Source organism: Myodes glareolus, chromosome 7 (genome assembly GCF_982192425.1).
Source record: "Myodes glareolus chromosome 7, mMyoGla1.1, whole genome shotgun sequence".
In the NCBI taxonomy this organism is placed as follows: Eukaryota; Metazoa; Chordata; class Mammalia; order Rodentia; family Cricetidae; genus Myodes; species Myodes glareolus.
In genome coordinates, this window is record NC_142032.1 from 18,081,196 (window position 1) to 18,107,934 (window position 26,739).

General features: G+C 44.7%; 1 protein-coding gene and 1 non-coding gene across 6 annotated transcripts in view; both read left to right on the top strand.

Annotated features, from left to right (window-relative positions):
* Positions 1–26,739, top strand: part of Dnmbp (dynamin binding protein) — a 101,705-nt gene that overhangs the window by 65,719 nt on the left and 9,247 nt on the right. For 4 of the 5 annotated variants that reach the window (XM_087907872.1, XM_087907874.1, XM_087907873.1 and 1 more), the window contains 8 exons: positions 7,102–7,295; positions 7,855–7,954; positions 12,709–12,856; positions 13,394–13,411; positions 13,781–13,980; positions 15,441–15,571; positions 16,386–16,490; positions 25,276–25,404. In XM_087907872.1, coding sequence (XP_087763998.1) covers positions 7,102–7,295; positions 7,855–7,954; positions 12,709–12,856; positions 13,394–13,411; positions 13,781–13,980; positions 15,441–15,571; positions 16,386–16,490; positions 25,276–25,404 — 1,025 coding nt within the window. Of the gene's footprint in view, positions 1–2,398; positions 2,422–7,101; positions 7,296–7,854; positions 7,955–12,708; positions 12,857–13,393; positions 13,412–13,780; positions 13,981–15,440; positions 15,572–16,385; positions 16,491–25,275; positions 25,405–26,739 lie in introns of those variants that run through there. The other variant, XM_087907876.1, reaches the window with a different exon arrangement.
* Positions 24,556–24,662, top strand: LOC148121305 (U6 spliceosomal RNA). The gene has a single exon (XR_015738486.1). It is a non-coding gene; the product is annotated as a U6 spliceosomal RNA (small nuclear RNA).

A 26,739-nucleotide genomic window follows, 5' to 3' on the forward strand; every position in this document is an offset into this window, starting at 1 on the left:
GCCACAGTTCTTTCATAAACTCTTTGTATATTGATTGTTTTCAGCAACAGCACACATTAATATCATTGCAGGTTAGTACATAGGTACCTACACCCTATATCCCCACCCTCTTTTCTTTTGAAATAAAGCCTCATGTATCCAAGGCTAGCTTCAAATTTACTGTGTAGCTGAGGATGACCATGAACTTCTGATTCTCCACCCTCTGCCTACAGAGTGTTGGGATTTACAGGTTCACATAAATCTTTTTTAAAATTTTTATTTATATTTTATGTATATGAGTGCTCTACATATATACCTGCCTGCCAGAAGAGGTCATCAGATCCTGTTTAGATGGTTGTGAGCCACCATGTTGTTGCTAGGAGTTGAACTCAAGATCTCTGGAAGAGCAGTCAGTGCCCTTAACCTCTGAGCCATCTCTCCAGTCCCTTACATAAATCTTAATGGCTATAATAGTTATTTTTTATGGACATGTCATTATTTATTTACAAAACCTGCTTTGAAGGAACATTTGGTTGTTTCTGTTTAGATGATTTCTAAGTTTATTTTTAAACTTTATTTTTTAGTTAAAAAAAAAAAAAAGAATGTCTCTGCATCACATGCATGCAGTGCCCACAGAGACCAGAAGAGGGCATCAGAGCCCTCTGGAACTGGAGGTACAGAAGGTTGTCAGGTACCCTGTGAGCGCTGGGAAAGGAGCCTGGGTCACAGCTGTGCAAGAGCAGCAAGTGCTCTCTACCTGTTTAAGTCTCTGCCTACACATGTCTATGCACTTGCCCAATTATTTACAGAATAAATTTCTAAAAGTGAGCCTTTGAGTTAGAAGATCTTTTTATTAGATTGGTTAGTTCAGAGGTAGAGTTTGACGTCCTGGGCTCAATTACACATATTTCTATAAATACACAAAAAGTCTTTTATAAGTAAGAGCTGTAGAAAATTCAGAAGTTTTACCTACTGTCCATGTCTTTGTTGGTCTTTCAGCCCTGCCCTCTGGAATGCCACTGAGCACTCATGGTGTGTGGTCAGAGCCAGGTTTTATCTGATACCTTTATAATTTGCTTTCTACTTAGTAGGTTTAATAGTTGTTTGAATACAGCCTTTGTACCAAGTGCATCACTGTGCAGTTATGATGGCTGACCCGGGGCTGCAAAGATGTATAGAACTGTCCTTTCAAACTGTCCTCCTTCATCTTTAGCCGCCAGATGGCTACCAAAATCCAAAAGTGGCATCTAGGTCCCAATTGGCAGTAAAAGCATTAGGAGTAGAACCAAGACAGCCAGCTCACCCACATCTCCTGTAAGCTGTTTCTCTACCGCTGCCATTAGTGAACTGGGGTGATGGGGGGGGGGTATTAGAAAGAGGCAGACGCCTGAAGCAGTGTTTGCCGCATAGCCTAAGTGCCCTATAAATATTTGTTTAAATAAATTAAAAAACTCAAAGGTGTGCCCACCTTCTGATGGTGCAGGGAAGCAACAGAAGTGGAGTGTTTTCAGCTGTGGGAAGGACCACACCAAAGCTAGGGTCTCTCAGACTGCTTACAGTTTTACCTGTACAGAGTGTAACTCGGTGGTGGAGTGCTTAGCCAGTGTGCAAGGCCCTGGGCTCCATTCTCAACACTCAACAGAATTTCAAAGTACTGATTGGATTCCAATCTCTATTAATCTTAGCTTCCCTAAGACTAACTCAATGATGAAATTAGTGTGTTCCCCTTCCAGAATGTTCTCTGTACGCCCACGTTTTATACATAGTGTGTATTTAGAAATGAATGTTTGCAAGTTTTCCTTTCGTTTATCCCCCTATTTCTTTCTCTTCATTTGTTACAGAATGACGCATTGAAGTTTCCTTCTCCCTAGATTCCTTTGAAGTGTAAATGCTTGCAATCTGTGTAGGGAATCCAGGTGCCAATCATTCCTAGTTCTGGATGCTGACTACCCCAACCTGCACATGTGAGAGAGATCTCTGTCTTCTGAGGGTAGAACCTACAGTAGGGCTTGGTCTCCTTGGGAAGACCAGAGCAAAAAGAGGGCATTGCCCTGGCAGACAATGTTGCCCACTTCACTCCAGGAAAGGGACAGCCTCCCCAGACAAAGTTTAGCACGTGGCTAAAAAGACAAGAGCTAATAGTGTCCAAAGGTGGGATTTCAAGGGGTTTAGGACTAAGAGCAAAAGCAACCGGCAAGGAAAGGGTTGCACGCAGGCGCTGGTGCTTGGTCCAGCAGGGAAGGAGTCCGGCTCCATCCTTTACCACCAGCCCCGGCGGTGCCTGCATGCTTTGGGTGATTCAGAGGGAAATTCGTGAAGCCGGGGGATGGGCCGACCCTACTTGGCGGGCCGAGGGAGGGCCGAGGCGCTTTCTGGGCGCTGGGAAGGGTCGGTTCCTGGGCTGATTCTTGCACACCGGCGCGCGGGTCCTCAGGGCTGCAGGTATGGTGGGAACCGCCGGCGCAAAGACCATGGCGTGGGACTGGGGCGGAGGCGCTGGGCTTCCCTCCGGCACGCAGCCGACCTCTTCCGAGGAAACCGGGCCTGGCTTTGCATCCAACGAAGCTATGGGTCCACCCACTGGTGGAAATGATCTGGGTAACTCGCTGACCTGCCGAGAACTGACCTTGGTTTGGTAGTGGGGGCCGGAGGGCGACAGAAAGCGAAGCGACAACGGTTCCGAACCCTACAAATACTTTGTTTTGTTTTGCTTTAAATCGCTAAATTCGTGCAGTAAGTCCCAGGTCCTTCACACCTGGAAGAAGAAAGGGCCTCTGGTCCGCACTGGTTACTTGTTGGTAAGCTGATGCCTCGGTTTCCTAGGTGCGACTGCTCGTCTCCAGATTTGTTCTTTTAGGAAAGTAGGGTTTTTTGAACCAATGCACAGCGCGTTTTTTCCAACTTATGGACCCCACTCTTGTCTGCTGCTGAGGGCAGTGTTTCACCCACCGTGGGAAAAAGACTACCTTTTGTTGAGTTATCGTGTTTAATTCCCCCAAGGACTCAGCAAAACAGGTGTTCTTCTCATTTTACAGATGAGGAATTTGCCCAGAGGTGAACTTTTGTAGGGCTGGCTCCCAGGGTAAGCTCCAAAGCCTGTCACCGCTGCAGCTCACTGCAGTTTTCCAAGTACTAGAATTTTTGTTTGTTTTGTGGTATTGAGAATCAACTTCTGAACCCCCAGCGCCCTAGGCCTGAGCTCTACCCACCAGGTAACACTTCCAACCCCACAAAACGATATATCAAACCTTTTTATTATTTTTGCAGATATGTGGGTTAAAGGAATCAGTACATTTGGACTGATTTCAGACCAGACATTTTTGTCTAGAGAGCAGTCAATGGAACGTTCAGAAACACCCGAAAAGTTGTTAAAATGGAGATTCCTGGGTTCCCTTTAGATTTGCTGAATGAGATTCTCAGGAGTGGTACCCATGAAACTGCAGACTTGCAAACAGTACCCCACAGAGGGCCTTTCTTTTATCTTATTAAGTAACAGGTTTGGGGTTTTTTGTTCTTGTTTTGTTTGGATTAGCCAAGAGTCTGTCTACCAAACAAAACAAAATAAAATGTATCCTGGAAATTTGAAGAAAAATGTGTCATAACCATTATTGAAGCTTGAAAAAAAAAAGTCAGGATACATTTTTCTCACTTTTAATATAAATAAAATCCTAATCTCTTGGCAATCTGGTTGAGTAAGAGCTTGCCTGGGGCTTTGTCTGTCCAGGCATTGCCACGAATAGATCTTTGATTCCTAGAAGGCCATCTCCCGGAAACGTTTGAAAGACAAGAAGCAGCCTGGCCTTCTCCACTCGAGAGTCCAGCAGCACCAGACTCAATGCTCAGGATTTGAACTTAATCTTTTGAGGCTGTTCCTCCAGAGCTGCTGTTTGCCATAGAACCTTTGACAAGCTGGTCAGCCTCCTAAATCTTCAGGTTTAATCTGTTAAGTAGGAATAAGAGCTGTGGCATACTTTATAGCTTTGGCAGAGTAAGTGAGTTCGGGGTACAATTTGTAAATTTGCTCGCATGTGGTTGGAATTAGTAAATGTTTCCTTTTTTTTTTTTTGGAGCTTTATAGTCCTGTATTAATGAGTTTCTCTTGTCAGTTTGCCACAAGCAAGAGCTAAAATATTTGAGAATAAGACCAATCACTTTGAAGTCAGGTGGTGGTGGTGGTAGTGGTGCATGTCCCTAATCCCAGCATTGGGAGGCAGAGGCAGGCTGATCTCTGGTCTATAGAGCTAGTTCCAGGACAGCCAGGGCTACACAAAGAAACTTTGTCTCAAAAAGTAAAACAAAACAAAAACCAAAAACCAATCAAGTTGAAATCACTGGCTTTTGTTGTTGCTTTTTTTTTAAAAAAAAAAAAATAGGGTCTCATGTGACTTAGTCTAATTTAGCTATGGATGGCCTTAAACTCAGGATCCTTCTGTCTCCAAAGTGGCATTCTAGACAAGTACCACCAAGTGTGGCTGTAGGGGGAACTTAAAACAAATAATTCCATTAAAAAGGTTTCTATATGGTATAACTGATTTCCGTATGATACGTTAGCACTATCATGCTTGAAATGTTGCCACTCGTTGTGCCTAAAAGAAAGTTCAAGAAACTGTTGTTTAAAACTGTATTTTGGATAACGTTCAATTTATAGGAAATTGCCAAGATACCATGTCTGTCTGTCTTTCTTTCCTTCCCTCCTTCCCCCTGCTTTTCTCTCCCTCTCAGTGGTCTGTATGTGTATTCCCCCTAGTTGGCTTCTGTGTGCTTTGTTGTGCATGGGAGAAAACTCGGGGCCTGGCACAGGTGAACTACCAGCCTAGTGAGTATGGGTGTTTCTTATGTGACTAAACTGCAGGGAATTTTACATTGGCGGGGTCATGTCTGTAATCTGAAGCTGCTCTCCAGCCCCGGCAGATGCCCTGACAGTGTGTTTGGAGCCAGCACAGAATGGCCCAGTCAGTTATGTTTGAGAACTGTTCTCCAACTTTTTTCCATGACAATGACATTTTGAAGACTATAAAGCTTCAATTTTGTTTGTTGTTTCCCCAAGACTCATTTCAAAACCAACATTTGTGACTAGAATACTACAAAAAAGGGTGTATGGTGTTTCCAGGCATATTTAGAAGCATGTGACATTTGTTTGCTCCTTCCTGGTGACCTTGACTTTGAAGGCCAGGTTGTGCTTTCTCCACTGTGTAGTCATTTCTTTAATTTTCATTTTTGTAATTAACATGTAATATTTAATAGTTAATTTAAAACGGTGCAAATGCCCTGATCATCTCAACCTCACTGTCATGGCCAGCATTATCTACTGGTTTGCTTTTTTTTGTTTTGTTTTTTGTTTGTTTGTTTGTTTGTTTTTGAAACAGGGTCTCACTCTGTAGCCCTGCTGGATTGGAATTCTCTATGTAGAAGCTGGGGTTAGAGGCCTGTACTACCCTCATCTGAAAAAAAATGCTTTCTTTCTTTCTTGACTTCTTTCTGGTCTCTTTCTTTCTGTCTGTCTGTCTGTCTGTCTCTGTCATCTTTCTGGTTCTTAAAATTTGACATTTGTCAAGGGAGAGCTTTCTCCTCTTCCCCCTCATATGCATCAGGGCTGTGGGCTTTCAGTTCTTGCTTGATTCAATGGATTATAGTGTGTTGGTGTGCTGACTAATTTTGATACTGAAGTGCCTGGTTGGGCGGGCTGCCCTTCCCTGGCTCCCTTCCTTTGTTAGCATCGCCTGGCCCCCTCCCCCTCGTTCAGGACCTCCCTGCTTTGCAAGCAAGACGCCTCCTGCCCCCGTCTGTAAACACTGACATTCCTAAGGCTTTAGGATTAGGGGCAGCAGAAGAGAGTTTTGAAGAATCCAATCTGCTGAAAAAACTGTAGTGTGAATACTAATTTTGTTGCTTTGAATTCTGCTCCGACTTTATACTGTATTTACTTAGCGAATTTGTAGGTTTTAAGTAAGTCCTGGACTTTAAAGGAAATGTGGCAGGAGATTACCTCACCGTTACCTTTCTCCAGTTGTTTATTTTATTTCAATTTGTTTAAATGAACAAATGCTTCCTCATTTTTTCACGAGCCTCATCCCATGCGTCCAAATAACAGGGATTGAAGGGGTAACGACGAGGATTATTTCTCTACATCAGAAAAGATCTCCCTGTGGATAGCCCTGTGTGGACTGGAACTTGCAGACTAGACAGGCAGGCTTTAAACTCCCAGAGATCCGCAGCCATTGTCTCTGCAGTGTCAACACACCTGGCAGGATTTTTAAAAATGAAATTTGATTAAGGAACTTAATGCCTATAGCATTTTATACCTGTTTTTAGGACGAGTGTGAAATAACCACCACCGTGAGTCTTGATGACAAATTGGCTAGGGATCGTTTCCACACCTAACAGTATGCTGATGGAAACCCCCAGTCAGTTCCTCTCTCCTCAGGGAGGGGATTCCAGTCTCTGTCCAGTTGGCATTGCTATGTGTTCCTCATAATATTCTTTTTTATTAGCTTTTTGCCTCTAATTTTTCATAATGTTTAAAACATTTTATCACACCTATTAATCTGCTTTGTGTGTGCATACATGTACCATAGCAGCAAGCATGTAGAGGTCTGAGGACAACCTGAGGGAGTCAGGTCTCTCCCTTGTACTATGTGGGTCCCAGGGAATGAACTCAGGTCCTCCAGGTGGCAGCGAGTGAGTTTACCAGCTGAGCCATCTCACCACCCACCCCCAAATTAATATTCTTAGTGGGCAGTATTTGATGTCCTCATTTCCCGGCTTGGTATTTTTGCTACAGACGTTATGAACGGGTTTTATATTTGATTAAATAAAATTAGTTCTGAATAAGGCTGGCAGTCCTTTCAACTTCATTAAGAGCCAGGAGATAGTGAATTGTCCTCTGAGAGTGACTGAGCTTCTTTGGGGAAGAAAGCAAAGGATCCTGCTTTGGGAGGAGTCCCTGCAGAGATGGCTTGCTGAGCGCCCCATCCGTGTTTACACTGAATGTTTGATCCGATCTCCTCCTGGTGGTCCCCAGTCCTGAGAGAGCTGACTCTCCAGGAATGCTGCTTCCTGGTTCCCAGTGCTGGAGGGTCCTCTTTTTATAAAGCTACTAATGGGTCCTCCTTTCCCTTCCAGACATGACGCTCCTCTCTTCTCAGTCTTCATCCCTGGCGGCCCCCTCCGGGTCTGTGTCCCCTGAAAAGCCGGAGCAGAGGATGCTGGAGAAGAGAGCCAAGGTGGTGGCTGAACTCGTACAGACAGAAAAAGACTACATCCGGGATCTGGAGATGTGCATTGAGCGGGTCATGGTGCCCCTGCAGCAGGCACAGGTGGGAGATGGGAGGCCACGTGACGGCGTGACCCTTAGGCCTGAAATGCTGGGATTGGAGCGAGGCTGTGTCATCTACTGCAGTGCCAAGGTTGCAGACTGAGTGGCTCAGTGGCGAAGGAATAAAGATTCAGCCTAAAGGACAGACTTACTGGGGCACACAGTTTCAGGGTTTAGCTTGTGGTTGCTTGGCACTGTCGCTTCTGAGCCTGTGGCGAAGCAGCAAGTCATTATGCAGAAATTATGCAATAGAACCAAATTGCTCCCTTCTGGCCCCCAGGAAGCAGAGTGAGAAGGGGCGGGGCCTCAGCTCTCTCCTCAATGACCTGACTTCCTCCAGGTAGTCCTTTCCTGCTGAAAGATCCACCTCCTGCCTTTAACATGTGACCCCCCGGGGGGGGGAATGGACTACACCCTAGGGACAAAGGATGACAGCAGAGACAACCCAGCGGGAGTGGGTGAAGAGGAGGACCAGAGGACCACGGAGTAACAAGCCTGGTGTGAATGAGGTTTCATTCCTTTCATCTCCTGCATCTTGACGCTTTCTTTCTCTTGCTCAGGTACCCAACATTGATTTCGAGGGACTTTTTGGAAATATGGAGACAGTGATTAAAGTCTCAAAGCAATTGTTGGCGGCCTTGGAAATCAGCGATGCTGTAGGTATGAGCTTGTGCAGCCGTTTCTGTCATGGGTGTGGGGAGAGGGGGTCCTTTGTCCAGGTGACACACTAGGGAATGACATTTTACATGGTGCAGGGTTTGTGGAGGCCCTGCTTTCTCTCTTACTTTAGTCTGCTTTGATGTGGTTATTGTATTAGCAGTAGTTTTGGGTGTCATAGATAGGATGGTTTTCAGGCTGGAGGGTCATGAGGTCAACTTAGTGGAGCACATTCAGTATTTATTTTTCAATAAAACAAATGGAAAGTATCAGAATATGCTCTGGTAACAGCTACTTTATATTTATTTATTTGTTTTTAGAAGCTTTTATTTCAGTTCTGAGTTAAGTGTCCCAGTGGTGACTATAGTGTATTTGCTGCTAGGATGTCGTTCACACCTGTAAGCCCAGGTGGTAGTCACAGGAAGATCAGAAGTTCAAGGTCATCCTCAGCTACATAACAGCTTGGAGGCCAGCCTGGGCTACAGGAAGCCCTGTCTCAAATTTTTAAATCTTTTTGTGGATAATTGTGAAAAATATTCAAGCCAGGCTGTGGTGGCGCACACCTTTAATTCCAGCACTTGGGAGGCAGAGACAGGCAACAGGCAGATCTCTGTGAGTTCGAGGCCAGCCTGGTCTACGGACTGAGTGCCAGGACAGGCTCCAAAGTTACACAGAGAAACCCCGTCTTGAAACAAAAAAAGAAAAAAGAAAAAAAGAAAAAGAAAAAATTCAGAAAACATTCACCTGATTTGTATAACCAAGGGGACTTATCCATTACCTCTTGCCCCAGGTAAGTGAACACTTAGCAATCAGTAAACATGCTTTAGTCAGTAAACATGCGTCTCTAGGTGCTGTGAGTAGGGCTCTCAGGGGCTAGGACAGCTGTGGCTTAGGGGTTGGAGCTGGACTGTTGGCCTGGCCAGGTGTCTTCTGGGTCTCAGGCTCCATGCCTTGTCACGGAAGCCTCTCTGCGGACTTTCCTCATAATGGATTAGTCCAGAGTCATCAGAGGGAGCCAAGGGTGGGAGAAAACCTGGGACAGGAGGACCTCAGAAGGGCCCCTCCATCCCTTATGCCATACTCTGTTGGGATGTCGTGAGAGGGGCTATGCTATAATATCGCTGTTTTGGTAGAAACCTAAAGAAGCCCTTCACAGTTGCAGCTGTCCAGTTAAGCTCAACACCATCTAACAACATGCCCCTGTGCCATCTTAAGAGTGTCATTTTAGCTGGGCAGGGGGGCATCCCTGCAGTCCAGTGCTTGGAAGCAGAGACAGGAGAATTGAAGCAGGTTTTGGGCCAGCCTGGTCTGCTTAGTGAGTTCCAGGCCTGCCAGACCTACACAGCGAGACCCCGTTTCAAACAAGTAAGAGTGTCATTTGAAGTTTGCAGACCTTTTCCAGAAACCTCCTGGTTTGGTTTCTCTTTGTCGTTGTCTGGTGGCGGTTGCCATGCCTGTGCCTAGACTGACGACTAGAGAGAGTGGGATCCTCCTTCTGCAGTTCCCTGACGTCCTAAGGCTGACATCAAAGCAGAGGCAGGGCCTGCCTTCCTCAGGTGAAACCAGTGCACATGCAGCCGGGCTGGATCTCAGAGGTTTCCCCTGTGAGCCTAGGTGGTCTGACCTTGTTTTACACATGGGAAACAGACAGCGGGAAGAAGTTTGCCCATGGTCACGTGGCTCATAGTCCAAACTCGGGTCTTTGTCTTTCAGGCTCACATGGCTAAGCTCTGTCGTGCAGAACACTAGCTTAGCTAGCACTACTCCTGTTGTCGAGCAGTTAGCAAGCCCGGGACCTTGCTGTTAGGGGACGAGAAGGCACTCATGTGAGAGTATGGTGCCCAGCCTGGATTCAGTAATCAGGCGTGAAGGCTGCTGTCTGTAAGATCTTGACATGAATTTGAAGTACCTGCAGGTGATTTATTTGAATTAGGCAAAAGATGAGACATTTAGCTGACATCTTAGGAGGATTACATTTTTCTTCCACTTCGTTTCATTATGTGGTATGTTTGGGCCCTCGGGTGGTCCTCACTTCATCAGAGTGACTTCCCCCTCTGCTCCCATTTATGCCAAAGATTGTAAAGAGTCTTTCTCTGCCTGCCAGTCAGCTCTCAAATAACAACACGGAGACTTCTTATTAATTACGAAAGCTTGGCCTTACCTTAGGCTTGTTTCTAACTAGCTCTTATAACTTAAATTAATCTATTCCTATTAATCTATAGATTAATAGATATAGTGGCTTGTAGCTTTTACCTCTCCTTCTGCGTGTCTTGCTTTTTCTGTGTCACACTGGTGACCCTGCTCTCTTCCCTCCCAAGTCCTCTCTGTCCCCAAAAGTCCTGACTAAGCTCTTCTTGTGCAGCTATTGGCCATTCAGCTCTTTAGTAAGCCAATCACAGTGATGCATCTTTGCCAGGTATAAAGGAATATTTCATTAAAAAAGATGTTTTAGGTCCCAGCTGGTGTTTGGGGCTTGAGACAGATAGTGGGAGCATGGGGTGACATGGGCAGACACAATCAGGGCTCAGGTGACCATGTGATCAAGAGGGTCCCCATACAAGTAGCTTCTCAGAGTATGGAGTCTTCTCCCCTCCCTGACTGCATCAGGTGGAAACAGTGAGGTGTCTTTTCATGAACTGGGGCATTTAAGGAGTTCTTGCAAGGGGGAGCTTTGTTCTAAGGTTTGTGAGAATTGCTTCAGAGTTAAGGTTGTTTTGTCTCCTAGAACTTTCCAGGTCAGGATATCACACTCTGAAGCGACAGGTGTTGGCCCCACACAGTGTTTGAGTGGACCTCTGAGCTATAATTAGTCTAACACTGTCTCTTAGAGTATGTGAGGAATTACTATAGCCACAGCCCCACCTTCACACGGTATTGTCTGTGTTTATTTTCAGTCCTTCCTTTCATTCTTACTGTAAATCAGACGTTAGGTGATAGACTTGATGTGCTGAAGGCATTTATGGGAAAGTAGAATGGCCTTGGAGACAGAAAGGCTCAGAAGCAGGCAGGAGGTTCAGTCTTAAGGCAGAGGGGTAGTGGAAGGCAGCAGTGACGTGGGAGGGAGTAGGAGCATGAAAGAGAGACTGGACAGGAGCCCCAGTGATAGGCAACCTCAAGGCCAGCATTCAGGTCAACCTGAAGCCAGTGACTTCGGTAGGAAGTAAGTGGAAAGAGATTGAGCATCTGATGAGCGAAGGGTCTTTGAAGCTAAGAGAGGTAAATTAAAGCGTCGTGAAGCCATTAACACAGGGAAGGAATGAAGGAATGAGGAAGAATTTGTTTAATAATTCAGAGAGTTGAGGCGGCTGCTCCAAAAAAAAACCCGTGGGCAGGAGAGATGGCATCAGAGTTCGGATCACTCCTGTTCAGCTCCTCGGGCTGCTGCCAGGTGATTTACAGCTGCATGGACTCCAGCTCCAGGGGATCTGATGCCCTCTTCTGTCCTCTGTGAACACCAGAATATGCCCACACACATAAATAAAATAAAATATCATTGCGTGGAACTCGACTTCAGGGTCAGTGCTCTGCCTCACTGGCTGCAAACCCCTGGTCTGTGGATAGATTGCATAGAGCCTATGAATTTGGATAGAAAAGAAACCTTGTGTCTTTGTTTACTTTCGATGGCACTGAACTGTGACATTCACTGGCAGTGTGACTGTAGGGAGACAGCACCCTGTTAATGTGTCACTAACTGGCGCGTCTGTTCATTTCTCCTTAGACTGCTTCATTTGCCTTGAGTTTCAGTCCCACTCAGCAGACAGAAATGCTGGTTTTAGTTGCTTACCTTTGCCATAGAGTGCACGTGTGGAGATGGCCAAGCTCGTTGCTCATCCTGTTATCTGTACGAAGCACACGTGAGGGGCTGGAGTGATGGCTTGGGTAGCGAGCACTTCCTTCTGTGCACAGAGGACCTGGGTTTGATTCCCAGCATCCACATGATGACTCACAACTGTCTATAACTCCAGTTTCAGGGGATCTGAGTCCCTCTTCTGGCATCCATGGGCACCAGGCACACACATGGTGCATATACATACATGCAGCTAAACACTTACGAATTAAAAAAAAAAATTAAGCTGGCCAGTGGTGACACATATCTTTTAATCCCAGTACTTGAGAGGCAGAGGCAGATGAATCTCTGTGAGTTCGAGGCCAGCCTGGTTTACAGAGGTAGTTCCAGAACAGCCGGGGCTACACAGAGAAACCCTGTCTCAAAAAAGCAATCAATCAATCAATCAATAAATAAATTTTAAAACCAAAGGGTAAGAAAAACACATATATTATAGATTGAGGTTTTATTTAATCACAGATATTTAAAGTAGTAGAGTCAATTGCATTTGTACCCTTATGTTTTTATGTTGTGCACAAAGTTGAAAAACACTGCTGTGGAGGGATTCTTTTCATCCTTGCGCAGATGTTCCTGAAGAGTATAGAGCAAGAGGGTCATATGACCTGGTCATGTGACCATTGGAGAGTGTTTGCAGACGCCATTATCTGTCTTCATGAAGAGGCCTGGAAGCTGTATCAAGGCAGATGTGTAAATACATGTTCTGAAAAATAAATACATGGGTGACATAGTTCTCTCAATCGTGGCTTAAATGATTTCTAATTTAAGTGATTACAGGAGTATTTATCAACTTGATGGATTATCTTATTGTTTCTCATAGCAGGTGAACTTGAATGACCATCATGTTTGTCAATATGCTTTGGACTACTAAGAGCAGTCCTGACATTGGTGTATGTTTGTGTATGCTTCAAAGGGCCCGTGTTCCTTGGTCACCGGGATGAACTTGAGGGAACGTACAGAGTGTACTGCCAGAACCACGATGAAGCCATTTCACTGCTGGAAGTCTACGAGAAGGATGAGAAGATCCAGAAGCATCTTCAGGACTCCTTGGCAGATCTTAAGTAGGAGATTCTACAGTCCTGCCTTTGCCGCTGCTCTCACACCTGTCTTTTAGATGACCCATGGTCATGATATCTACTGCCAACCTTACTTAACACATAAGTGACATATTATCACGTGTCCTGTGCCGTATCTGGCTCCTTTCTCTTGTGTCATGGGAATCTTAAGTGACTTCCCGATTGTATGGCTTGGCTAGCAAGCCTCTAGTTTTAGCACTAGGAGACTGAGTCACGATTGGAGTGAGTTCAAGTCCAACTTAGTCTACACAGTGACTTTCAGGCCAGCCCAGGCCACGCAGTGGGGCCTGTCTGAAGGGAGGGAGGAACTGTATGTGTCTCAAACTGAGTCGGTGTTTGTAGTCTCAAAACAGCCAGGGAGATGACTCGCTGTCTAAGCTGGGATACCCACCCTTGGCATCCATGGTTTCCTTCCACCTGTGTGGCTTTTGTCTGCTGAGTAGACTTGTGGGAATAGTGAGAAGGTCAATGCCATCCGTCTCTAATGCTCTCTCTTTTTCCCCTCCTGCTTCCGCCCTATAGGAGCCTGTACAACGAATGGTAAGTCCCTCCATTGGTGCTTCGTGCACACACTGTTTATTCAGTGGATTCATCAGGTCCTCAGAAGGCTGCTTTCATTTCCTTATAGACAGAAATCTAGACATGCGTGCCAGACATTTTCACAGCACTTCCCACCAATACCACTTTATTTATTAATTTGCTTACTTTTCTTCCCCGACAGCAAGGCTATCTTTGCTGTTCAGCACCTATAATAGTGCTATCCCTCTGTGGTACAGGACAGTATTTACTGAATAAATGAGAACAGAACGCAGAGTCAGAGGCCAAACTGTCTTTAGGGATAGCAGATGATATCCAAAAACACCTTAGCACTGACAGTTGACTGGAGTCCTTTTCCGCTTGCTTTTACAGGGGCTGCACCAATTATATCAACCTGGGCTCCTTCCTCATCAAGCCCGTACAGAGAATAATGCGTTACCCACTGCTGCTAATGGAGCTGCTGAATTCCACCCCAGAGTCCCACCCGGATAAGGTCCCTTTAACCAGCGCAGTGCTTGCCGTCAAGGAAATCAACGTTAACATTAATGAGTACAAGCGTCGGAAGGATCTAGGTGAGAAAGGCGTGGCTCGGTAAAGAAGGTTGCCTGGCTGCCAGGCCCTCCCTCCGACAAGGCTTTTCTCTAAAGAATTACTTCCCAAGGGCTCGGCAAGGCAGGGTCCAGGTGTGAGGGGGCCGGGAGGGACACACAGTGCTGGAATTCGGGGCAGCAGTGGCCTGAGGACAATGGGATGATGATGAGCCACCAGTGTGGACAGTCGGGAACAAGGAAGGATGATTAAGAAGTAAGTGATGGGATTTAGTGGGGCTAGACCAGTGATTCTCAACCTGTGGGTCGTGACCCCCCCCCCATATCAGGTATTTCCATTATGATTCATAACATTAGCAGTTATGAAGTAGCAGTGACATAATTTTATGGTTGGGGTCACCACAACATGAGGAACTGTATTAAAGGGTTGCAGCATCAGGAAGGTTGAGAAGCACTGGACTAGCCAGTGGTGATGAAGGGTTCTTTGTCACACAGTCCCATCACATCCTTGAAAGCAGGCCTTGTCAATACCTGCTTAGGTTATTTTTTGATTCATCTAATTAGAGTTTTACTGATCCCTACTAAATTCGCAGACCCTTTTATTGCCGCCTGTGCCCAGTGGCTTGCTTTCTGACATGGGCCCTCATCTCTCCGCCCAGCCCTGTGCTGCCAGCTAGCTGTATGCCTACCCATTCCCCCGTGGAGTGAGCAGAACTCTTTTATTCTGTCATAGCTCACACCTAATACTCCACAGGCGCAGCATGGTGATTGCCCCGAGTCAGGGTTCAGAGGTCGGTCGTGTTGAACTCTCTGCCTTCTGCCTGCTCTCTGTGTGCTGTGCTTGCGTCAGAGCAATCTTCATGAAAACCGTCCTTGTCTGCTGTGGCTTTGGGAGCCTCTGCTACTGGAGCCCTTCCTTTAGGTTCAGTCTCCTGGTACAGGGTGTCCTTTCTGCTCCTCTTCCACCATTCCCGTCAACTGTACTCTCCAGACTTTTCTGTTCGACACAGTAGCTTTCCTGTGTGATATCATTGTATATAAATAACTCATTTGTATACATGGCTATCATATATTATTAATCTTAGGTGGCTCAAAAATATTAAGCTCGAAGAGGTAAAATGGCTTTTATAAAACTGAGCCCTGATTAGTGACAGCCCTGAGTCTTAAACTCACAAGCATCCTGGCCTTATACCTCTGCTGCCTTTCCTCCTATCTCAGGCCCCTTCCCTGGCTGCCAGTCTCTCTCTGCATGGAGAGTCACACCTCTGTCTAGACTGGTTCTTTGGACCAATATTTTGTCTGTTCAGTTAGAAGTTATCGAAGACAAGCACTCGTTTCTGTTTGGGTTAATTTCATTTTATGCTCATTTTTAGAAAAACCTCTGCGTTTCTGGGCTGATAAAGTCTCACTGAGTTCAGGTGGACGGGGAAGGCGGGCGGGGGATGGGACCTTCTTTTGACCAGTGGCCTTGGCTTGCATCCTAGTGCTTAAGTACCGCAAGGGTGATGAGGACAGCCTCATGGAGAAGATCTCCAAGCTGAACATCCACTCCATCATCAAGAAGTCCAACCGGGTCAGCAGCCACCTGAAGCATCTCACGGGGTTCGCTCCTCAGGTGAGCTCCGTGCGTGCAGCATGCCTGACAGCACTGCAGGGCCTGGGAACAGCTGCTGGCATGGCTTGGCACCGAACCTTCTTAGTGTCTCCTTGATTTTGCCTATTAATGGAGATAGGGCCCTTCACATACCAAGCTGCCTATAATGTGCACAGAGGCAAATGAGGAGGCCAGCTGGCCCACATATAATAGCTGTTGTGGTCTTCCGACCTCTGAGACGTCTATAATCTATTTAGAGAACCTGATCCACTGTGCTAGAAGGGATTTAAAAGATCATCTAGATGAATACCTTACGTTATGAAGAGGGAAACGTGAAAGGAGGAGATTGAGCAATTTGAACCACAGCTTGGCAGTTGCAGTCTCCAGACTTCATCCTGTGCACCACATCCCGATGGTGACGGGAGTGGAGAGGACACGGGAGCAGAGACTTACTCTCTGCGTCTCGCGCTTTGTTTCTGAACACCGTCGTACACAGGAGATCTGTGGAAGTTTCACCTGAGCCTTCACCTGAGAGGGGGCAGGGGAGGGGCTGCCAGAGTGGAGAACACACAGAGAAGGGCCTGGTAGACAGACGTGGTCCCAGGAATGAGAGGACAGCAGCCCGGCCAGGACACAGCAGGGAACTCAGTTTGTAAGTATGGAGGTCCACATGTGATCAGAATCCAGAGTCTTAGAGGCAGGTCCAAACTCAGTTCCTTATGAAAGGAAACAGCAAGTATATTTATGTTTTGGTGAAAGATGTTTCTAAGATATTTTTTCAATAAGGTCTATTGAAAGAAAGTCCAGGTTTTCTAAAAGCACTTCTTTTGGACAGCTAAAAGATGAAGTATTTGAAGAGACAGAAAAGAACTTCCGGATGCAGGAGAGATTGATTAAATCTTTTATCCGAGACCTGTCCCTCTACCTCCAGCATATCCGGGTAAGTGTCAGCATGGCCCCAGTCAGGGTCGCTCTCCTCCTCTGGCCTGTTCACAGAGCCCTGGTTAGTGAAAGCGATCTGTACTGAAATGACCACTCTTCCATGGCCAGTGATTTGTGTAGATGTTGTCTTCGTCTGTAAGGTCTTACCATCAGTTTGTGGGGAGCCTTTGCAACAGCCTGAGTCGTTGGCCAACCCCTTTGGCCAAGAACTTGGTTAGCTGTAACCCATACCCACTACTCAAGCTTCATTTGGTAGTGAGGGATATCTAGTCAGGGGCTCCATTATTTGGCCGTTATTCAGGTTGCCTTCATTATATGTACATATATAGGAAGCTTCTACTATATTAGATTTCTATGTGAAATGGCCTCAAATGGCCCTTAATTTTAGCTGTCCCTTTCTCCTTGTTTGATCTTCCTGTTCCAGTCCATCCCTTTGCCCCCTCCCCATGCCATCACAGTCTATCTATAGCTGTCTATTCTATTTCCCCTTACTGGGAAGTTCTGTCCCTACCCCCAGTCCCTCACTCTACACCTAACCTCTGTGGTTCTACTGTTGTAGTTTACTAATCTATCTTAACACCTAACATCCACATATTAGCAAATGCCTACAACATTTGTCTTTCTGGGTCTGGGTTACCTCACTCAGGATGCTTTTTTTTCTAGTTCCATTTATTTACCTGTGAATGCCATGATTTCATTTGTTAACAGAAGAGTAATATTCCATTGGGTAAATGTACCAAGTTTTTTTTAATCCATTCATCCATTGGTGGACATCTAGGTTATTTCCAGTTTCTGACTTATGACTGGAGAGGCAATGAACATGGTTGTGCATATGTCTCTATTGTAAAATGAAGCATCCTTTGGGTATACACCCAAGAGTAGTGGAGCCACACTGATTTCCATAGTGGCTGTGTGAGTTTGCACTCCAATGGAGGAATGATCCCCTTGCTTCACATCTTCACCAGTGTGAGCTGTCACTTGTGTTATTGATCTTAGCATTCTGACTAGTGTAAGGTGGAATCTCAAAGTAGCTTTGAATTGCATTCCCCTGATAACTAAGAATGTCGAACATTTCTTTACATGTCTCTTGGCCATTTGAGTTCCTCTTTTGAGAATTCTGTTTAGATCTGCAGCCCATTTTTAAATTGGATCATTTGTTTTCTTGATGTCCAGTTTTTTTTGCATTCTTTATATGTTTTGGATATAAGCTCTCTACCAAATGTGGAGCTGGTGAAAAATTTTCCCTATCCGGTACTCAACCACTTTGTAAATGATTGTGTCCTTTGCTGTACAGAAGCTTCTCAGTTTCATGAGGTCCCATTTATTAATTGTTGATCTTAGTGTCTGTGCTAATGGTGTTCAGTTCAGAAAGTCTTTTCCTCTGCCAAGGCTGTTCCCCACTTTCTCTTCTATCAGGTTCACTGTGTTTAGTCATACGTTGAAATTTTTGATCCACTTGGACTTGAGTTTTGTGCAAGGTGATAGATAGACATGGATCTATTTGCATTCTTCTTCATGCTGACGTCTAATTAGCCAGCACCATTTGTTGAAAGTGCTATCTTTTATCCAGTGTGTGTTTCTGGTTTTATCAAAAATCAGGTGTCCCTGGGTGTGTGAGTTTATGTCTGGCTCTTCACTTGGATTCCATTGATCAGTGTGTCTGTTTTTGTGCTAATACTGTGCTGTGTTTATTGCTATAGCTCTGTAGTACTTGATATCTGGAATGGTGACACCTCCAGTAGTTCTTTGATTATTCATGACAGTTTTATCTGATAATTGTCACTTTAAGATCTGTGAAGAATTGTGTTGGAATTTTGATGGGGATTGCATTGAATCTGTAGAATGGTAAGATGGCTATTTTTTAAATGATTTTTTTTTCTTTTACGTTCATTGCTATTTTATCTGTATGCATGTCTGTGTGAAGGTGTCTGATCTCCTGGAGCCTGGAGTTTCAGGCAATGGTGAGCTGCCATGTGGATGCTAGGAATTAAGCCTGCGTCCTCTGAAGAGCAGCCAGTGCTCTTAACTGCTGAGCTGTCTCTCCAGCCCCAGGATGGCCATTTTTACTATATTAATCCTGCTGGTCCATGAGCATGGAGATCTTTCCATCTGCTGATCGCCTCATAAAATGAACTGGACTGTGTTCCTTCTGTTTCTATTTTGTGGAATAATTTGAGAAATCTTGGCATTGTCTCTTCTTTAAAAATCTAGTAGAATTCTGCACTAAATCCATCTGACCCTGGGCGTTTTTGTTTTTTTATTTTCCTTTTTGTTTGTTTGTTTGTTTGTGTTGTTGTTGTTGTTGTTTGGTTGAGAAACTTTTAAAAAAATGTTTAAAACATTTATTAAAGTACAAAATTGTTGGAATTAAGCTGAATAGAAAGACATATTAAATATTTACAAAACACATTGGTAAGAGCACTGAGAGTAACATACACAATAGCACAAAAAGGTCTCAGCGTTCACAAGGTGGAACTATGTATGGAGACTTGCACTGGACCACACTTCACGATTGAGTAGTTTTACCTCCTCCGTGTAATCTGATGTTCAGAAGGCATCATAAGAAAGTCAAGATGCCATGTAACTGGCCTTCTTCCTGCTGCTTGTGCTGAGGTCATGGAGACACAGTCAAAGTGACTTTCTACAGCCTCTGATGATGTTCAAAAGGGTATGAGTAATTTCTCATGGTGTAAACAAAAATACAAAACATCATAGTTGAGCACCATATCTGTACTATTTATCCAGTTCTATGTGGTGGAATTCTACCTACACAACAGAAGTTGAGAAACTTTTAATGGCTGCTTCTATTTCACTGGGGCTTATAGATCTGTTTAAATTGTTTATCTGACCTTGATACTTACTTTGGTAAGTAGTATGTATCAAGAAAATTACACATTTCTTTTAGATTTTCCAGTTTGGTACTGTACAGGCTTTTAAAATCTATTCTTATGATTCTTTGGGTTTCCTTGGTGTCTGTTATGTCTCCCTTTTTATTTCTACTTTTGTTAATTTGGATTTTTCTGCCTTTTAGTTAGTTTGGATATAGGTTCGTCAATCTTACTGATTTCTTTTTCAAAGAACCAGCTCTTTGTTGGTTTTGTTTATTCTTTGTACTTTTTTTTCGTTTGTTTGTTTCTATTTTATTGATTTCAGCCTTGAGTTTGGTGGTTTCTTGCTGTCTACTCTTTTGGGGCATGATTTCTTATTCTTTTTTTTCTGTATCTTTCCAATGTGCTATTAAGTTACTAACATGAGAATTCTCCAGTTTCTTTATGTAGACAGTGCTGTGAATCTGCCTCTTAGCTCCTCTTTCATTGTGTCCCACAAGTTTGGGTATGTTTTCATTTTTCACTCAGTAATGAGTTGTTCAGTTTCAAAGAGTCCATAAGCTTTCTGTTGTTTCTGTAGTTGTTGAAATCCAGCTTTAATTGATGATCAGATAGGATGCAGGGTTTTCTTTTCTTTTTCAATTTTCTTGTAGTGTTGAGATTTGCTCTATGCCTGATTATGGGTCAGTTTGAGAAAGTTCCATGAGCTGCTGAGAAGAAGGTATATTTTTGTTTGGTTGAAATGTTCTGTAAATATCTGTTAAGTCCATTTGGTTTATGACATCAATTGGTTCCAATATTTCTGTTTTTGTCTGGATGACCTGTCCATTGGTGGAGTATTGAAGCTCCCACTATCAGTGTGTGAGGATCAATACGTGGTTTAAGCTGTGGTTATGTTTCTTTTCTTAATGTGGGTATCCTTGTGTTTAGGGCATAGCTGTTAAGAATTTCAATGTCCTCTTGATGGATTTTTCCTTTGAGTATCTAGTATCCTTCCCTATTTCTTCTGATTAGTTTTGGTTTGAGGTCTAGTTTGTCAGATATTAAAATGGCTACACCAGCTTGCTTCTTAGGTCCATTTGCTTGGAATCTTTTTCCATTCCTTTATCCTGAGGTGATGTCTATCTCGATGTTGAGGTGTATTTCTTGGCTGCAGTGGAAGGGTAGATCCTCTTTTCGAATCCATTCTATTAATTTGTTACTTTTTGTTGGGGAGTTGAGACCATGGATGTTGAGTTATCGATGAGCAGTGTCTGTTGACTTCTGTTATTTTGTTCTTATGGTGTGGTTTTCCCCCCATTTTGATTTGCTGGCCTGGTATTATTTATTCCCTGATTTTTCTTGGGTGAGGTTAAGCTCTTCAGGTTGACGTTTTCCTTCTAGCACTTTCTGTAGGATTCTATTTGTAGATATTTACTGCTTATATTTGGTTTTATTTTGGAATGTCTTTCTTTCTCCATCTATTGTGACTGAAAGTTTTACTGCATGTAGAAGTGTGACCTTGGATCTGTGGTTTCTTAGAATTTGTACCTTTGTCCAGCCCCTTCTGGCTTTTAGAATCTCCATTGAGAAGTCAGGTGTTCCTTGGTGGTGCAGCCCAAGCCTTTAATCCCAGCACTCAGGAGGCAGAGGCAGGTGGATCTCTGAGTTCAAGGACAGCTACACAGAGAAATCCTGTCTCGAAAAACCAAGAGGTGGGCGGTAAGGAGAGATCTGGTGTTATTCTAAATTTTTAAAAAGAGATTTATTTATTTTTTATGTATATAGTGTTCTGCCCGAAGAGGGCACCAGATCTTGTTATAGATGGTTGTGAGCCACTGTGTGATTACTGGGAATTGAACTCAGGATCTCTGGAAGATGGGCCAGTGCTCTTAACCTCTGAGCCATCTCTCCAGCCCCCTGGTGTTATTCTAATAGGTCTGCCTTTATAGATTACTTGATCTTTTTCTCTTGAAGCTTTAATGTTCTATCTTTGCTCTGTATACTAGTGTTTTGATTACTATGTGCTGAGGGTTTGTTCTTTTCTAGTCCAGTCAGTCTATTTGGTGTTCTGTAAGCTTCTTGTACCTTGATAGGCACCTCCTTCTTTAGATTAGTGAAATTTTCTTTTATGAGTCAATTGAAAATATTCTCTGTGTCTTTGACCCAGGTTTCTTCTCCTTCCCCTATTCCTGTTATTCTTAGATTGATCTTTTCATAATGTCCCTGATTTCCTGGATGTTTTGTGCACGAAGTCTTAGATTTAACATTTTTTTGGACTGAGGTATCCATTTCTTCTATCTTGTCTTCAGTGCCTGAGAGCCTCCCTTCCATCTCGTGTACTTTGCTGGTGAGAATTGCCTCCAAGGTTCCTGCTCGTGTTCCTAAATCCTTCATTTGCAGATTTTCCTCAGTTTGGGTTTTCTTACTTGATTCTATTTCCATGTTTAGAGATTGACTGTTTTCTTTATGTCCTTGCACTGTTTGCTTGTGTTTTCAGAGATTTGTTTTTCCTTCTTTCCTTTTTTTCTGAGACAGGGTTTCTCTGGGTAACAGCCCTTGGCTGTCCCAGAACTTGCTTTTTAAACCAGGCTGGCCTCAAACTCAAGAGATCCGACTGCCTCTGCCTCCCGAGTGCTGGGATTAAAGGCATCCGCCACCATGCCTGTCTTCCATAGATTTCCTTAAGGGCTTTATTCATTTCCTCTTTAGGAATCTCTGTGGTATTCATAAAAAACTATTTTAAGATCTGTGTCTTGTGCTCCAGCTATGTTCCATGTGTTGGGGCCTCCTGCAGTAAGGCTGCTGGGCTCCAGTGCGCATATATTTTCCTGGCTGTTTTTACACTGGCATCTAGGCACCTGGATTTGGGATGATCATAATTCTAGGTGCTATTATCTCATCTTGTCTTTGTTGGTGGGTGTTTTGTTTCTTGGTTCCTGTTGCCCTCTCTGGTTCTTAGGAGATTGTGTGTTGTCTGGTAGGAAATGTTTCTAGGATCCTACTAGTAGGTGTGGCCCCCGGGGTTCTGGCTACAGTGTGTTCCTAGGTGTTGAGAGCTGATACTTAGGAGTGGAGATGGACTAGGAGGAGGGGGTAGTGGAGATCCGTGGAGATCCGCAAGAGGGAAGGAAAAGTAGAGTGTTCACCTGAATCTACTTAATCCCCTGGGAAGGGAGGGGGTGTTGACCACAGCAGGTGGTCTGCTTCAGAACAGGGTGGGGAGGGGGATTGGATTTGGAGGAGATCTGGAGCTCACCTACCTACTTCTCTGGCCTACTTGCTTCTGGGGCAGGCTTGGCTGGTAGGTCCCTAGGGAATGCTTACTCTAGTTTGGAGCTGGGATAGGTGATTAAAGGTGGGAGGAATGAAGGCGGGAGAGCTATGGAGGTGCGCTTCTGAGTTTGAGACAGTGTTTTATGTAGCCCAGGCTGGTTTCAGACTTGCTGGGTCTATGTATTGTAAGACGACCTTAAATATTCCTTAAGTCTTGTCAATTGTGTGGAGATGTGTGCACACATACATGTAGGTGTCTGCTAAGGATGCCAGATCCTCTGGAGTTGGTGTTCCAAGCAGCCATGAGCTGCCCCACACAGGTGCTAGGAACTGTACTCAGTCCTCTGGAAGAGTGCTCTGAGCCACGGGATCATCTCTCCAACCCTGGCCTTGACCTTCTTTTATCTTTTGGGTATTGGGATTTAGGTGTGAGCCACGATGATCATCCATCATAACTTTTGAATTTTAAAGTCTAGCTGTCAGAACCAGAAGCAGCCTAGGGGAATAGGAGGAGCTAAATGGCACCAGCTGGCCAGGTGGGCCCCGTCTTTGCTGTTCTCTCTGAATTCTCTTGATTTATTAGGATGCCATGTGTAGGCACTGTAGGGTGCCTGCTACTTCCTTGTCATAAGTGAGTATTGTTTCTTTCAAAGGGATTTTTTTGCTTTGAAAAAAAAATTAAAAAAGGGTAAGGTGAGTGTGGTGGTGTTTTCCCAGCACTGAGGAGGCTGAGACAGGGGGATTGCTGTGGGCTTGATGTCAGATGGGCTACACCACAAGACTCTCGATTTTTTTTTTTTCAGTAAAAAATGACAAAGGTGGATCCGGAGAGGTGGCTCAGTGGTTAAGAGCACTGACTGCTCTTCCAGAGGACCCAGGTTCAATTCCTAGCACCCAATGGCAGCTCACAAGTCTCTGTAACTACAAGATCTGACACGCTCACACATGCAGGCAAAATACCAATGCACATAAAATAAAAATAAATTTTAAAAAATGACATAGGTATTAAGGTAGATCCTATGTGACACTCACACCATCCGACTGCTGGTCTGGTCTGGCTCTGACCAGCAGTGCAGGTTAGGAGACAGCGCATGGGCCGCTCCGTCACTGCTGACAGGTCCTTCCAACAGCAGTTACACGGACCAGAGGGACAACAGCAGCACGGGCAAGGGGCTCGCTGGGTTCTTCGCCCATAGAACTTTACGATAGTTTTGTTCCTTCCTTCCTTGAGGTAAAACTCTCATGCAGTCCACAGATTTACACCACTGCACCCCACGACCAGTTATTTCTTTAAGTAAGAAAGCAATCACCTTTGACATTATTCCTCCACTAAGAAGAATTGAGGAGACTCCTCAGTTTATCCTGCTGACAAAGTATAGGCTTTTTTTTTTAAATATGAGACTCCCCATATGTGTATGATTTTAGGAGTGAAATCCCTAAAAATGTTATGAACTGTTAAGGTGTGAGACACAGGCGGTTTTTACTAAGGGGTTTTGTTAACTTTTGAAATACACTCATGGAGGTTTTCTGTATTTGGATTTCATCTGCATTAATATCAATACAGTAGGTGTTCCCTAAACTTAAACCATCAATCATGTGCCAAGCAGACAACTTAGCTCAGGACTCAGACAGTCGTGATGGGTCAGGAGCCTCTCACTTCTTCACTTGAGCCCGAAACACAACATCTCTCCCTTCTCACATCTCAGTGGTGTGGACAAGGAGATACCAAGGCTTAGGGAGTCATACCATCTGACAGAAGATACTTTTCTGTCTAGGAAGTGTTCAGGGGAGGGTGGAAGCCATCAGGGGAGCCAGAGTCAGTGGGGGAAGCAGAACAGGTTGTCAAGACGGAGGCTGAAGTAGCTGTCCTCAGAAAGGGGCAGTGTGAGCCGAGACTTGAGCAGGGAGGCAAGTGCTCATTAATCCTCCAGGAATCATCCAGTTCTGAGCTCATTTGTTTATGGTGAATTAAACTCTTGGGTGATTGGTTTGTCAGCACATAAACTTAAATCGGGACATTACAGGAAAGGTTAGCGTGACTCCTGCTCAAGGATGACACACACATTCACGAAGCCTCCCATGTCTAAAAGAGAAAAACTCTTTCAGGTCCATTCTGAAGAACTTAGGTTTGCTTCCCAGCACCCACCTCAGACAGGCAGCACCCACCTCAGATGGGCAGCTCACAGTCTGTGACTCCTCTGCTGGGGGTGTGATGTCCTCTTCTGAACTCCACAGGTGTCCACATGCGCATACACACACAGGTTTTTTTTATTATTATTATTCTTTTTGTTTGATTTTGTTTTGTTCAAGACAGGGTTTCTCTGTGTAGCCTTGGTTACCTGAAACTCTCACTGTACACTAGGCTGGCCTTGAGCTCAGAGATCCATCTGCCTCCCAAGTCCTAGGATCAAGAGTGTGCGTCATCACTGCCCTGCTCTTTTGTTTTTATTTTTTAACTTTAACCAAACAACAACAACAACAACAAGACCTTTCTCTGACTGAGGTACAGAAAGATGCTAAGCTGATAAATCCACCAGTTTTTCTGTACCATAGTTCTCTTCTCTGCTCCCCATCCATCCTTTATAAAGGCATGTGTATTTCAACGTGAAAACATTGCAAGAGAGGGGACTTTGCAGGTAGAATTGTCACGACAAGCTACTGCTCAGGTCTATTTCACTCTGTCTTCCTCATGGGCTCTAGGAATCTGCGTGTGTGAAGGTGGTGGCAGCCATGAGCATCTGGGATCTGTGTATGGAGAGGGGACACCATGACCTGGAGCAGTTCGAGAAGGCGCACCGCTGCATCAGTGACCAGCTCTTCACACGCTTTGTGAGTGCCTGTCCAGCCGTTTCCAGAGCCCTCTCCGAAGGCAGCTCACACCAAAGCCCCTTCCAGAGGCCTGAGTCCCAAGCTTTAGTGTGTCGCGGCAGAGTTTGGGATAGAACGTGACCAGCGTGGGGACAGCAGGGCCTGGGAGTTTTCTGGGGTTTTCCCATAACTTACGTTCTTTATTTCAGAGGACAAACTAGGGAGGAAAGCTAGGAAATGTAGTCTGGCGGATTCGCTGAGTATGCCGATCTCAAAAAAGTTTATTCCTCAATATTCCTTTTCCAGTTAAAATATCATCAGTAAATGACTCCATAGAGAAAGTGCTACAGGGGCAGATTGCTTAAGAACTTCCAAAGAGAAGTGGGGGCCGTTGCCAGTAGATTGTATGGCTTTGTTAGAGCCTTCTGCCAGGAGAAAGGCTAAAGCGGGTGGGCGGGCACACTGGGAAACTTCCAGGGCCTCCCTCAGGAAATTCTTCTAATAGTTGTGCCACTAGGGCTAGGACGGCTCAGCTCCAGAGAGCATGAGGACCCAATCTCTTGTTTTGGTTTTTGTTTGGTTGGTTGGTTTTGGTTTTTCGAGACAGGGTTTCTCTGTAGCTTTGGAGCCTGTTCTGGAATTAGCTCTTGTACACCAGGTTGGCCTCAAACTCAGAGATCCGCCTGTCTCTGCCTCCCAAGTGCCAACATTAAAGGTGTGCACCGCCCGGCACACTTTTGTGATCTCAGTACTGATTACAGGGACAGACAGGTGACTCACTATCCAACCGTCCACGCTTACTTGGTGTATTTCAGATGGCAAGAGGTCCTTTCTCAAAAGGAAGATAAATGGCCCCTGAAGCAGGATAGCAAGGGTGCCCTCTGGTGTCTGCACACACGTGTTCCTGCACACATGCGGATAATGCACTACGAGTGCTTACGTATATTTTTATGTGTTTAACAGCTACTCTCAATGTCTGTCTTTCTAGAGGAATAAGAGGAAAATCCTCTGAAAAGTAAAATTGGACATTGCCACACAGTAATGATTGGAAACTGAGCAAGAGGACACATCCCAGACTTAAGGATTATCTGCAGCTAAAATCAAGCTGTGTAGACAAGTGTGTGGCATAGGTGACCACACAGACTGACTAGTCACACGTCATACTGAAGTGTACTTTAGTATTCATGAGCAAAGACGCTAGAGGGGGTGAAGGCAAAGGCGTATTGCACGAATTACTGGGTGAAGCACGGTAGGGCGTGGCTATGGGTCTACACAGGGGTCACTTTAGAGCAAAGAGAGGGATAAGGCATGACCAAATCAACCTTAAAGTGCTTTGGAGACAAAAATGAGGTCCTG